Raw genomic sequence first — 14382 nt, 5'->3', positions numbered from 1 at the left:
TTGAAGGATATTTTCACTGGATATACTATTCTGAGGTGAAAGTTATTTTTCTTCAGCACTTTTAAATATGTCAGGAAACCTTACCTGTTTCCACTGAAAAGTCTGCTGCCACACATATTGGAGCTCCATTGTATGTTATTTGTTCCTTTTCTCTTGCTGCTTTTAGGATCCTTTCTTTATCCTTGACCTTTGGGAGTCTGATTATTAAATGTCTCGGGGTAGGCTTCTTTAGGTTAAATCTGCTTGATGTTCTATAACCTTCTTGTACTTGAATGTTGATATCTTTCTTTAGGTTTGGGAAGTTCTCTGATATTATTCCTTTGAATAAACTTTCCAACCCCACTGATTTCTCTACCTTCCCTTTAAGGCCAGTAACTCTTAAATTTGCCCTTTTGAGGCTGTTTTCTAGATCTTGTAGGCATGCTTCATTCTTTTTTATTCTTTTTTCTTTGGTCTCCTCTGACTGTGTATTTCCAAAGAGCCTGTCTTCAAGCTCATGAATTCTTTCTTCTGCTTGATCAATTCTGCAGATAAGAGACTCTGATGCATTCTTCAGTATATCAACTGCATTTTTCAACTCTAGAATTTCTGATTGATTCTTTTTAACTGTTTCAATCTCTTTGTTAAATTTATCTGGTAGAATTCTTTTTTTTTTTTTTTTGAGGCGGAGTCTTGTTCTGTCACCCAGTCTGGAGTGCAGTGGCACGATCTGCAAGCTCCAGCTCCCGGGTTCATGCCATTCTCCTGCCTCAGCCTCCCAAGTAGCTGGGACTACAGGTGCCCACCACCACGCCCAGATAATTTTTTGCATTTTTTAATAGAGATGGGGTTTCACCATGTTAGCCAGGGTGGTCTCGATCTCCTGACCTCATGATCCGCCTGCCTCGCCCTCCCAAAGTGCTGGGATTACAGGCATGAGCCACCGCACCTGGCCTATCTGATAGAATTCTTAATTCCTTCTCTGTATTATCTTGAATTTCTTTGAGTTTTCTCAAGACAGCTATTTTGAATTCTGTATCTGAAAGGTCACGTATTTCTCTTTTTCCAGAATTGGTCCCTGGTGCCTTATTTAGTTTGATTGGTGAGGTTGTATTTTCCTGGATGGTCTTGATGTTTGTAGATGTTCATCAGTTTTTGGGCATTGGAGAATTAGGTATTTATTGTAGTCATCACTGCCTGGGTTTGTTTATGCTTATCTTTCTTGGGAAGGCTTTCTAGTACTCACAGGAACTTGGGCCCCAAGCCCAATAATGCTGTGATTTTTGCAGCCTCATAGAGGTTGGTGCAAGTAGATGTTCTTTGGTGTCTGGGCATTGAAGAGTTAGGTATTTATTGTAGTCTTCACTGCCTTGGCATATTTTTGGCCATCCTTCTTGGGAAATCTTTCCAGATATTTGAAAGAACGTGGGTGTTGTGATCTAAGCTATATTTGCTTTAGGGGGCACCCCAAGCCCAGTAACACTGTGATTCTTGCAGACTCATAGTGGTACTGCTTTGATGGTCTTAGAACAGATCTAGGAGAATTCTCTGGATTACCAGGCAGAGACTCTTGTTCTCTTTCCTTACTTTCTTCCAAACATACAGAGTCTCTCTCTTCTCTGTTTTGAGCCAGATAAAGCTGAGGATGGTGACACAAGCATCCATGTGGCCACCAGTACTATGTGCTAGGTCAGACCTGAAGCCAGCACAGCACTGGGTCTTGCACAAGGCCTGCTGTAACCGCTTCTTGGCTATTGCCATGTTTGCTCAAGGCCCTGGGGCTCTACAGTCAGCAGGTAGCAATGCCAACTAGGCCTGTGTCCTTCCCTTAAGGGTGGCGAGGTCCTCCCAGAAGTTCTGTCTGGGAGCCCTGGGAGTCAGGGACTAGAGTCTACCTAGTGTTCTGTTGTATTGCAGCCGAGCTGGCATTCAAACCACAAGGTACGATGCTTCCCACTCTTCCCTCCCCTTTCTGAAGGCAGAGGAGCCTCAACTGTAGCCACCACCACCCCAGGCCACAAAGAATACTGCCAGAGTACCCCCATAGTCCCTTAAGGCCCAAGGTCTCTTAAGTCAGCATTCACGAAAAGCTATCGGGGGAACTCTGGCAATGAATGCTGCTTGGCCTGGGACTCACCCTTCAGGGCAGTGGGCTCCCTTCTGGCCCAGGAAATGTCCAGAAATGCCGTCCAAGAGCCAAGTCCTAGAACTGAGGACGCTAAGAGCCCACTTGGTGCTCTACCCTGCTGTGGCTGTACTGGTACCTAGGGTGCAAGGCAGAGCCCCTTTTACTTTCCCCTCTGCTGTTCTCAAGCAGGAGTTTTGCCCCATAGCCACCACAGCTGGGAATGTGCTGAGTCTCACCTGAAGCCAACAAGTCTCAGCTGTTCACCAAGGCCCTCAATGTAGTACCTGGATATTGCTGCTGGTTATTCAGGGCCCAAGGGCTCTTCAGTTAGCAGATGATGAATGTTGCCAAGCCTCAGACCTTTCCTTCAAGGCAGCAAGTTCGCTTCTGGACCAGGGTGTGTCTAGGAATGTCGTCTGGGAGTAGTTAGGTCCTGTAATGGGGGCCTTGTGACTCTGACCGGTGCCCTATCCTGCTGTGGCTGAGCTGGTATCCAAGATGCAAGACAAAGTCCTCCCCACTCTTCCCTCTCCTCTCCTCAAGTGGAAGGGAGGGGTCTCTTTTGGAGCCACCAGCTGTGCAACCTGGGGTTAGGAGAGATAATGTCAGCACTCCCCTGGCTGCCCCAGGTGGTGACTCAGTATGTTGCATGCTCCCTCAGTCCACTGTCTCTAGGCCTAGTTCAGCCATAGGACTTGCCAAAGAGTTGCAATCCTTATAGCCTAGACTGTCTTTCAAGTTTACTTGGAGACACACAGTGCTGTAGCCCTCGGTGGCGAGGTTTTCCAGGGACTCAAGTTCGGACCTCTGGGATTTGTTTCTGGCTAGGGCTGGTTTAAATGCTCCCCCTGTGGGCGGGCATCAGCTGTATTCGGTCCGGTTTTCCTTTCTGCTCTAACAGGACAGCACAGAGTTCAATGCCTCACAATTGCAGTGTTCTCCCTTCCCCAGTGCCCAGAGATACCCTCCATACCATGCACTGCTGCTGGAAGAGGAGTCTCACCACTCTGAGGAAAAGGGTGGCATTGGTGATTCAGGACTGTTACTTTTAAACTCTTCTTTGCTTCTTTTAGTGATACGAAGTTCAAACCAAGTCCTGTGAGTGCTCCCCTGATTTTTGGTTGTTATGAAGGTGTTTTTTTCTGTGTAGATAGTTGTTAACTTTTTTGTCCGATTGGTGGAGCTTTCTATTGCACCATCTTGCTCTGCCTCCGAGATTGCTTTTTCTCTTTCTCTTTTAGAGAATCTGTTTTAACTGTCTGGATATGTAGATGTTTTTAATATTTTGAGGAAAAAGAAAATTTATTCAAGATACGGTCTGTGTTTGTTTTTTCTTTACTGATTTGTTATGTTACTAATGAACGCTTTGGTTCTAAAATTTTAAATCTGTTTTACTTAGAGAATGTTTGTCTGCTATTTATTTTCTCCCTTTTCTGTCAGTCTGCCAGTTCTCTCTTGGCCTTCCTATTATGTGTATATTATATTTTTTAGATCCATCCTCTGTGTCTGCCTCTGTCTTCTCCCCTGTCAGATTGACCTCTCTAACCTTTCCTGTCATTTTTAGGATATTTTTTTGAGCTGGCATTGTAAGTCAGTTTAGAATTTTTGACATCCTTTCTTCTCTCATTATATTTTAAAATTTGGTAATTATATCTTTATCTGAAAATTTTCTTTGCTATTCGAAAGTCATTCTTTTTTCAAAAAATGCCACATCCCCTCAATTCTCACTAAGAATATGAGTTAGATGTATTTCCCATGATTTTTCTCTTTTATATCCAACTTTTTCCCCAGATAATTTATTCATACTTCTCCAGTGGGTCCTCTTCTTTTGAACTGTGGAATGTTTTTATATGCCTTGTTATTTTTTTCCTCCTTAAGTCATCCTCAGAAAGCATTAGAGTTATCTATCTTTATTTTTCCAGAATTTCTGTTTGAAATTGGTTCTGTTATAGGCTCTAAATTCATAGGATCAATAATTTCAGGCTCCACTGTGGGATGAAGAGAGTAGTATTTGTATTAATAAATTAAGTATTAGAAGACCAAGTGTCTATTTAGAATAGAGTGGGACAAACAGATAGCTCAGGGTAAGGAGCCTGAAGAGCACTCTTCCCTCTGTCTTTAATTGGTACGTCTTCATTAAGTTCTTCACTGTTTTTCTGTTTTTTCCTTTATTTTTCTTTTTTGGGTTTAAGTATTCTTTGGGAATAGGTACTATATATTCCGCTGTTTGGTATGTTGTCCTCAGGGTACTTCCCTGAAGATTATTAGAAAGACCAATATATTGGAGCCAAAGGCCTGTCTGATAGTTAAGTAGTAGGTAAAATTAGGTCCACTTTTGATTAAGTAGTAAATTCATCCACTTATTTCTTAGGTTGTAACTAGATTGATAGATGATTGTTTCCTAAAATGTTATCTTACGTGAACCATACCCCTGCAGAAATTTGTTGAAATTTCTGTTATGTGGATAGTACTTTATCTAAAATAGAAAATATCCTGGATTGATGCAATAGCAGAATGGTGATACACAGAAGAAAGAGCCAGAAGTTGAAGACAGATCATTAGAAATTATTCAGTTTGTGGCCGGACATGGTGGCTCATGCCTGTAATCCCAGCACTTCAGGAGGCTGAGGATTGCTTGAGCCAAGGAGTTCCGAGACCAGCCTGGGCAACAAAGTGAGACCCTGTCTCTACAGAAATACCAAAAAATTAGCCAGGTATCGTGGAGGGTGCCTGTGGTCCCAGCTACACAGAAGGCTGAGGCAGAAAGACCACTCGAGCCCAAGAGGTTGAGGCTGCAGTGAGCCAACATGGCACCATTGCCGTCTAGCCTGTGCCACACAGCAAGACTCTGTCTCAAAAAAAAAAAAAAAAAGAGAAAAAAATCATTCTGAAGGACAGAGGTTGAAAAGAAATGAACAGAGCCTTGGAATTTTGTTGGTTCATTCTAAAGGTCTAACGTATGCATCATTAGAACAGCAGAAGGAGAGGAGAAAGAGATTGGAGTAGGAAAAAATATTTGAAGAAATAATGGTAGAAAACTTCCCAAATTTGATGAAAGATACAATTTTTATTTTTATTTTTTGAGACGGAGTCTCTTGTCACCCAGGCTGGAGTGCATGGCGCAATCTCAGCTTACTGCAACCTCTGCCCCTGGGGTTCAAGCTTCTCCTGCTTCAGTCTCCTGAGTAGCTGGGATTACAGGCGCCTCCCCCTCCCCAGCCCCCACCATGCCCAGCTAGTTTTTGTACTTTGAGTAGAGACGGGGTTTCGCCATGTTGGTCAGGCTGGTCTCGAATTCCTGACCTCAGGTGATCTGCCCTCCTCAGCCTCCCAAAGTGCTGGGATTACAGACATGAGCCACTGTGCCCGGCCAAGATACAAATTTATAGATGAAAGAAGCTCAGGGAATTCCAGTTAGGATAAACTAAAAGAAAATCATGCATAAAGACAGTAATCAAATGGTTGAAAACCAAAAATAAAGTCTTGAAAGTAGCTGGAAAAAATGATACATAGAGGGGAACAATAATTTGAATAAATGCAGATTTCTCATCAGAAATCATGGCAGCCAGAAGATAATGGAACAATGTTTCAGGTACTGAAAGAAGAGAACTGTTAACCCAGAGCTCTATATCCGTTGAAAATATCCTTCAAGAACGAAGATGAAATAAAGACTAAGAGTATCCATTTCTAACATGTTTGCTTTAATGAAAAGTTAATGGACGTTCTGTAGGCTGAAGGGAAATGATACCAGATGGATATTTAGGAGGACCAATCAAAATGGTAAATACGTATAAAGGACTAATTTTGTTCTTAAGTTATCCCACTATCTGAGAGGTTTTTATTATGGGTATAAATATAATATATATGATGGCTAAACATAAAAGCTAGTGGGGAGGTGGAAATAAAAGGGTCTATATGGTTGCAATGTTTCTGCATTTTTCTTTTCTTTTTTTTTTTTTTTGAGACAGAGTCTCGCTCTGTTGCCCAGGCTGGAGTGCAGTGGCGTGATCTCGGCTCACTGCAACCTCTGCCTCCTGGGTTCAAGTGATTCTTCTGCCTCAGCCTCCCGAGTAGCTGGGACTACTACAGGTGCGCGTCACCACACCTGGCTAATTTTTGTGTTTTTAGTAGAGATGGGGTTTCACCATATTGGCCAGGCTGGTCTTGAACTCCTGACCTTGTGATCTGCCTGCCTCAGCCTCCCAAAGTGCTGGGATTACAGGCGTGAGCCACCACGCCTTGCCAGTTTCTGCATTTTTCTTGATCTGGTACAGTGTTAACTGTAAGTAGACTGTGTAAGGTTTGCTGTTTCTGTATCTATATATTTATATGTCTGTTTATCTACCTATGTATCTGACAATCCGATAACTTAAAGATATGCTGTTTGAGCACAAAGGAGATTCATTTAAACCGCTATTGCTATAGATTACGCCTATGATGCATTTTTACAAGGAACCAGTAAATTATATAAAACGATACAGGCAGAAAGTTAATATAAAAATATGAAATACTAAAAATTTTCTAAGGAAAAGAGGAAAGAGCACGTAGGAGAACAGAAAACACAGGGAATAAACAGGAAATGGATACTAAAATGGTAGACCTGAATCTAACCATGTTAGTAATTCTATTACATGTAAGTGGTCTGACATTACCAATTAAAAGAGATCTTCATATTGGATGAAAATATGAAGATATAACTGTGCTCTTTGTAAGAAACCTTTTAATATAAAGACACAAGTTATAAGGAACAAAAAATGCATACCATACAAACACTAATCAAAAAAAGGTCAGATGAATCTATTAATATCAGAGAGAGTGAACTTTTGAACAAATAGTATGGTTAGGATAAAGAACATAACAATAAGAGTCATTTTCCCAAAAAGACATAATAATCTTAAATGTGTCTAACAACAGAGCTTCAAAAATGGAGTTAAAAAAAAAACCTGTTAGAGCTGAAAGGAAAGATTGACAAATTCACAATTATAGAGACGTCAGTGCTTTTTTCTTAAAAATCAATAGAATAGGGAGATAGAAAACCAATAAGGAAATTTAAGACTAGAATAATGTCAACTTATATGACCTAATTGACATTTATAGAGCACTATACCCAACAGTAGCGAAATATACATTCTTTTTATATGCAAGATAGACTACATTCTGGGCCATAAAACACAATCTTAACAAACTTAAAAGAATTAAAATTATGCAAAGTATGTTATCTGACCATATAGAATTAAACTAAACACAGTCATTGGAAGAGATCAAAAAATTTTTTAAGTATTTGAAAATTATACATCAAACTTATAAATTTAGAAATGATGACATGATCCATGAGTCAAAGTCAAAGTAAAAGTCACAAGGAAATTAGGATGAAATTGAAAAACCACATATCAAAGTTTGGAGGATTTAGGTAAAACAGTAGTTACAAGGAAATTTATAGTAATAAAAGCTTATGTTTGAAAAGAAATATTTCCAATCAGTGCTCGGAGCAGCTACCTTAACATAGCAGAAATAGAAGAGCAAATTAAACTCAAATTGAAACTAAAGAAAGAAATAATAAGGTAGAGTAGAAATCAATGAAATTGAGTAGAGAAAAACAGTAGAGTAAAATCAGTGAAATGAAAAACTAGTCCTTGGAAAAGATAGATAAAATTGATAAATCTGTAAACAGAGTGACCAAGAAAAAACAGAGGAAAAATTATCAATATCAGAAATGCAAGACTCTGTTGACATTTAAGGGATAATTAGGGAACATTTCAGGCATCGTTAGCCCCATAATTTGACTACTTTGTTGAAATGAGCAAAGTCCTTGAAAGATAAGCTATGACGTTTACTCAAGAATAACTAGATTATCTGAATAGTCCTATATCTAATAAAGTAATTGAGCTTTTCATTAAAAAAATTTCGACAGGGAACATTCAGTTCTACATAAGCTCTTCCAGAATATAGAATATGAGAAAATGCTTCTGAATTCAATTTATGAATTCAGTGCTATCCTGGTCTGAAAACTAGACAAAGACATTATGAAAAAATTAAATTATGTCCATCTCTCTCATGAACATAGAGGATTGGATGGAGAGTAAATCAATGACATTTCCCAAAATACAGTGCTGTCAGGCTATACCCATTGTAAGTAAAAACATTGATGTTGGGGCTGAGGCCACCAAAGGTTGAAGAATGAAAAAAAAAAAAAGTCAAATGTGTGAAGTTACAGAACAAGTATCAGAAACTGATCACTCTTTTAATCAGATGCCTGCAACCAGTGAATGTTCTTTGGGGGACTCTGGAATTCCATCTCTACCTTGGGTAGAAGCTATCTAAGAGCTTAGCAGAGGGCATGATTAGAACCTAGGAGAGTTTAGAGCTACAAATGACCTTATGTTATCTCCTCAACTTTTGCCCAGCTGCTCCCTAAACATGACTCTCACCTTTTACCTGAAAACTTGTCTTCCTTTCTCACCTTTTATCTAGAGAGTCACCTTCAAAGGGCAGAATCGCTGGTACTGCAGCTTTTTCAAATATCAGGAACTTCAACCAAATAAAATCAAAAAGGACATATTTTCCTATGCTTTCCACCTATGAACCTTACTTTTCCCTCAGGGCCCAAATGTGGCTCCCCTCAATTCCTATGCTCCTTGTTCTGGGGTAAAAGAGTACAAGGGGACCAGGAACAGGGTTTTTACCTAAAGCAGAAGGGAGAGAGGGTGGGAGAAGTATGTTATTTGAGTGGATAAAGAGGAATACTGAGAAGGACTGCCCACTTTCAAACTGAGCTTCAGGGAGTCTTAGAGCTTCTTTGCTGGTTTCTTCCTTTCTCCATGTTGGGAAAAGGGCTTGTGGGAAAAGGGCTTCTGGGGTGCCTGTATAAACAGGCCATAAAAATATGGGACAATAAGTGGTGGAAGCCACAAGAGGCCTCTGAGGAGGAAAGTCTCCTAATTGCCATCATGTTCCCATGTTCAGAGGGAGACCTGCTTTCTTATCTGTAAACGCTGTGTTCAAGGAGAAAGACACTCCTTTGAAACACTGGAATGTGAACAGACGTGCAGGCTCCTAGTTAAGCCCGCTCCCACTAGCTACTCTCTGATAAGTTAAAGATAGGCTGTTTGAGCACAAAGGAGATTCATTTAAACCGCTATTGCTGTAGATTACGCCTGTTACACATTGCCTCCCTTTCACTGTTTCGCCCTGAACATCTGCTTCTCAGATCTAAGTGATTGTACTCAATAAATAGTGTGGAGACCAGAGCTCTGAGCCTTTTGCAGCCTCCAAAAGTACAACTGGCCCCCTGGCTCCCCACGTTTGCTCTTGTCTCTTTTCAATCCTTTGTCGCCACCGGACTTCGGGTACCCTGTGGGTGGTGTTGAGGCTGGTCCCCAACACTCCACAATTTCCACTTTTTTGTGTTTTTGAGACAGAGTTTTGCTCTGTCACCAGGCTGGAGTGCAGGGGTGCGATCTTGGCTCACTATAACCTTTGCCTCCGGGGTTCAAGCGATTCTCGTGCCTCAGCCTCTTGAGTAGCTGGGATTACAGGCACTTACCACCACACCCAGCTAATTTTTGTATTTTTAGTAGAGACAGGGTTTCACCATGTTGGCCAGGATGGTCTCGATCTCCTGACCTTGTGATCCACCCTCATCGGCCTCCCAAAGTGCTGGGATGACAGGCGTGAGCCACCGTGCCTGGCCACAATTTCTACTTTTAAGATTGTACTATGTCTTGTCCCTCAGTCTACTTCTCTGTCTGTATGTCCTCCTGTAGTGATCTCATCCCTTTCCAAATGCATATTGCTAACCAGTGCTGTCTCCTGTATTCTGTAGCCTTTATTCCCATATATTCAGCTGGCTTCTCAGCATATCTGAAACCAAACTCTGGATTGCTCATCTCCCCAAATACCTGCTTCTTCCCTAGTCTTTCTCATCATAGTAAATGGCAATTCCATTTCTCCAGTTAGTCATTTGTAGTCCTTCTTCTTTTTTTTTTTTTTTTGAGATGGAGTCTCAAACTCTGTCGTGCAGGCTGGAGTGCAGTGGCGTGATCTCGGCTCACTGCAACCTCCAGCTCCCAGGTTCAAGTGATTCTCCTGCCTCAGCCTCCCAAGTAACTGGGATTACAGGCATCTGCCACCATGCCCGGCTAATTTTGTGTTTGTGTGTGTATGTGTGTGTTTTTAGTAGAGACAGGGTTTCACCATGTTGGCCAGGCTGATCAGAAACTCCTGGCCCCAAGTAATCTGCCCGCCTCGGCCTCCCAAAGTGCTGGGATTACAGGCAGTAGTTCTTCTTAATTCATGTCCCTTCTTTCTTATATCATATATAATCTATTTTCAGAATAAATCCCAAATCTAGCCCATTCTCACTGTGCTCACTATCTTTCCTCTGCATAATTGCAGTAGCCTTCTGTTTTCCATGGTATCATATCTTCTGGTCTATTTTTCACATTGCAGCCAGAAAGATCCTTTTAAAATATGAGTCATTGCTAAATATTTAATGATGTCTTTCCTCTGCTCACAACTCTCCATTGGTCTCCTGCTTCACTCATAGTAAAAGCCAACTCGTTTTACAGTGGTTTATACATTTCTGACCTTATCTCTCACCATTCTTCCCCTCACTTACTCCAGTTTGGCTCTCCTGGCCTCCTATTCCTGGCACATGCCATGCCTAAACCATTGTTTCCCTAGCTAGTCACATGGGTCCCTTCCTCTCTTCCTTTGCATCCCTGTCAAAAGGAAGGCCTTTTCTGACCACCTTATCTAAAAGAGCAACTCCCACCTCCACCTCAGCACTTCTCATTCCCTGATACTACTTTATTTTTCTCCACAGTAGTCTATTGCCACCTCACTATTATTGTTTATTGACCAACCCTTGCCCCATTAGAAGGTAAGCAGCACATGGGCAAGGACTTTGTATTGGTTATGGTTAGATCCCTAAGGCCTAGGATAGTCTCTGCTAGAAAGTATTCTCTCAGCAAATATTTGTTGAGTGAATTTGATTGTGGTGTTTTTTTCCTTCCCCATATTTGAATAACATTCTGCATAATAAAGTCAGATAGTCATGGAGTAGGATACCATAGGACAGGATGTCTGACTTTAGGTAATCATTGAATGAATGAATGAATGAATGAATGAATGAACGGCAGGGGTCCTACAGAACATTTAATCCCTCTCTTATTTCAAAGATGAGAAAATGGAGAGAGGTGTACAAATCATAGAAAGATGTCTTAGCTTCAGTATTTTGTAAACCCTCCATAGTGCTCAGCAGGTTTCACAAAATACTCAAAAGAATGTCACAGGTAAGGAAATAGAATATAAAAAGACTAGCTTGTATTCAAGAGTATTTTAAGGCTATCATATAGAAAGTTCTTATAAGAAATTGCTAACGGGGATTCTAATGCTTCAAGTATCACGTAATATTTATATAACATTTGTTGTAAATTAATAAAGCTAATATCTTTTTAAAGGTAGTTTGTTAGATATGGTATGTAATTCATAAGGAATCCCTTTTCCCCAAATTACCCTGTAGTTTGAACTTTATTTTATGGTTACCAAAGTCTGGACTTTTAAAAGACATAAAGTTATAATCTGAGAATGAGAAAGACAAAATGGGAATACAGATAGATATAAAACTAAAATAAATAGAAATGTAAGAGTGCACAGGAAATTCCAAATGATAAGTGTAGATTAAAATATTCTAGAGGAGGCTGCACATGGTGGCACATGCCTGTAATCCCAGCACTTTGGGAGGCCGAGCGGGGGTGGATCACTTGAGGTCAGGAGTTCAAGACCAGCCTGGTCAACATGGCGAAACCTCGTCTCTACTAAAAATATAAAAATTAGCCAGTGGTGGTATCAGGTGCCTGTAATCCCAGCTACTCAGGAGACTGAAGCAGGAGAATCGCATGAACCCGGGAGGCGGAGGTTGCAGTGAGCCGAGATTGCGCCACTGCATTCCAGCCTGGGCAACAGAGTGAGATACTGTCTTAAAAAAAAAAAATTCTAAAAGAAATTAGGATTGGATGACACAGTGGGCCAGGTGTTAGGAGATGGCTCTAGCAAGGGAGAAGGAGTAAAATTTGATGATGCTTTAGATAGAAGGGTAGATCTTAGAAAACTGGGGCCATGATCTGAGCAGAGGCATAGTGGGGCAGCCAGAGAATATTCTAGTAGTGAGTAAGGTCAGTTTAATAGAACCTTAGGTCAGAGAGTTTAAGAACGGATGTTAGTGCACATTGTGAGAATATTTGAATGTTACATAAAATCATTTGGACTCCAGACAGTCAGGAGCTTTTGAAATCTTTTACGGGGGCTGACATGTGCAAAGTAGTGTTTTAAGCATATTAAACTGTCAGTGATGTACATTATGGATAGGAAGAGGAGACTGAAAAGTTCTCTGTGAGGTGATACTGACCCGTGCTAGGATAATGGCAGTGGAAGGGATTAACATGTGTTCTGAGAAGTATTAGCAGGACGTAGTTACTCTTCTGTGAGAAGAGACCAGGGTAATTTTGTGGTTTTTGGTATCTAGGAGAACTGTGGAAATAGGAAATTCTATCATGAATGCCATTGTTTCATGAAAGATGAGTTTGGCTTTAGACATAGCAAGTTTGGGATGAGCGCAATCTAATGATGTCTAGTTAGAGATGTGGAACTCAGGCTGGATTTGGGCTACAGTTAGTCCTAACGGTGAATGAAATCTTAGGAGTTTCAGAGATTGTAGAACAGTGTAGGCTGAAAAGATGGTGGTGTGCAGAACTTTAGTGGGCAGAGGAAGAATGTTTAGTGAAGGCAACTTTGAAAAGCAATGGTTGCAGAAGTAGTGTAACCTATGAAAAGAAAGCCAAGGGTCACATAATTAGTTGATTCAAAGTAACATTCATCCCTCCCTCAATTGCCCCATTGCAAATGCAGTACATCTTTAATGTCAGATCCTGGAAAATAGAAAATAGCAAAAATATTTTTAAAAAGTTTTTACCCAGCCTGGGCAACACAGTGGTACCCTGTCTCTACAAAAAAAATTCGAAAATTAGCCAGGCATGATGACATACGCCTGTAGCCTCAGCTGAAGCTGAGGTGGGGGATCACTTGAATCTGGGAGGTCGAAGCTGCAGTGAGCTATGATTGAGCCACTGCACTGTAGCCTGGGAGACAGAGTAAGATCTGTCTAAAAAAAAAATAATTACTTATAACCCAGTTAGCCAGAGAAAAATAGTAAAATATTTAAATATATATCTTAAATTACTAAATATTTCTTGTTTATTGTGTCTATGTAGTTGTGTATTTATATTGCTATACAAGATAGTGTTTATTATTTGCTGTAAATAGTTGAGGTAAGATGATTCAAAAAGAGTTCAGCAGTTAATTACATAGCTTATTTGTTGACATAATCTTCTAAATATTTAATATATATAGAATTTCCCATATTGTCTGTTTTGTTTATTCTTCAGATGATTGCAAAAGGGAAAAATGCATCTGAACTGTTTCCTGCTGTTGTGAAGAATGTGGCCAGTAAAAATATTGAGGTACTGTTTTGATCTATAATGTTTATGATTCCTTTTGTTTTCATGGGACCATACACTTTTTATGTAGTATAATGCAACATAAGATACTTAAGTATCACTAGATTTTTGTTATGATTAAAATGTCCTTAATTTTAAATGTAGGTAAGATCGAGTAAAAAGTAGGCACAATCCTAGCTTTGGATTTTTGGTAGAAAATATGAAAAGCAAAACAGATTGATTCACCTGAGTGAATGATGTTAAGTTGTCGAGTTTTCACCTGTTCCTAGAGGCCCGTTTAGTTTAAATTTTGTTCCAGGGACTTAATTTTAAGATAGCAGATGTCCAGTGAAAAAGACCCATTTGGGTATATCTAGACCTTGATGATTTGGGGCTTTTTGGGATTTCTAGGACTGAGCCCAAGAATATTTCCCAAGTTTCTCAGACTACTCATGACATGTACAAAGCACTCAGTACGTATATGTGGATTTATTGAATGAACACATCCCAGTAAAATACTGTTTTCTGTAAGCTACACTGATATAGTCTAGTATTAAGGTTACATTCTCCTCTCCACCCTGGTTAATTGATAAATTGATTGAAAAAGCCTAGTTAATTGATAAATTTTTCTCAGTTTAAAGTTTTAAAGCCTTTCCCTCACCATAAAATTAAAAATGTGTTACTGCTACTATTTGTTTGCCATTTTATTGGCAGATGATAAAGCTCATTAACAAATAACAGAAACATTCTAATCCAGGGAACATGGTTATGGTGACAGAG

The 14382-nt window shown here is 40.1% G+C and overlaps 1 protein-coding gene across 3 annotated transcripts in view; it reads left to right on the top strand.

The window, feature by feature from the left end:
• Positions 1-14382, top strand: part of AP3B1 (adaptor related protein complex 3 subunit beta 1) — a 293463-nt gene that overhangs the window by 39747 nt on the left and 239334 nt on the right. For all 3 annotated transcript variants that reach the window (XM_002815683.5, XM_024247265.3, XM_054555656.2), the window contains exon 3: positions 13552-13626. In XM_002815683.5, coding sequence (XP_002815729.2) covers positions 13552-13626 — 75 coding nt within the window. The remainder of the gene's footprint in view (positions 1-13551; positions 13627-14382) is intronic.

This window comes from Pongo abelii, chromosome 4 (genome assembly GCF_028885655.2).
Source record: "Pongo abelii isolate AG06213 chromosome 4, NHGRI_mPonAbe1-v2.0_pri, whole genome shotgun sequence".
Lineage (NCBI taxonomy): Eukaryota > Metazoa > Chordata > Mammalia > Primates > Hominidae > Pongo > Pongo abelii.
This window is presented reverse-complemented; position numbering and strand designations above follow the sequence as displayed.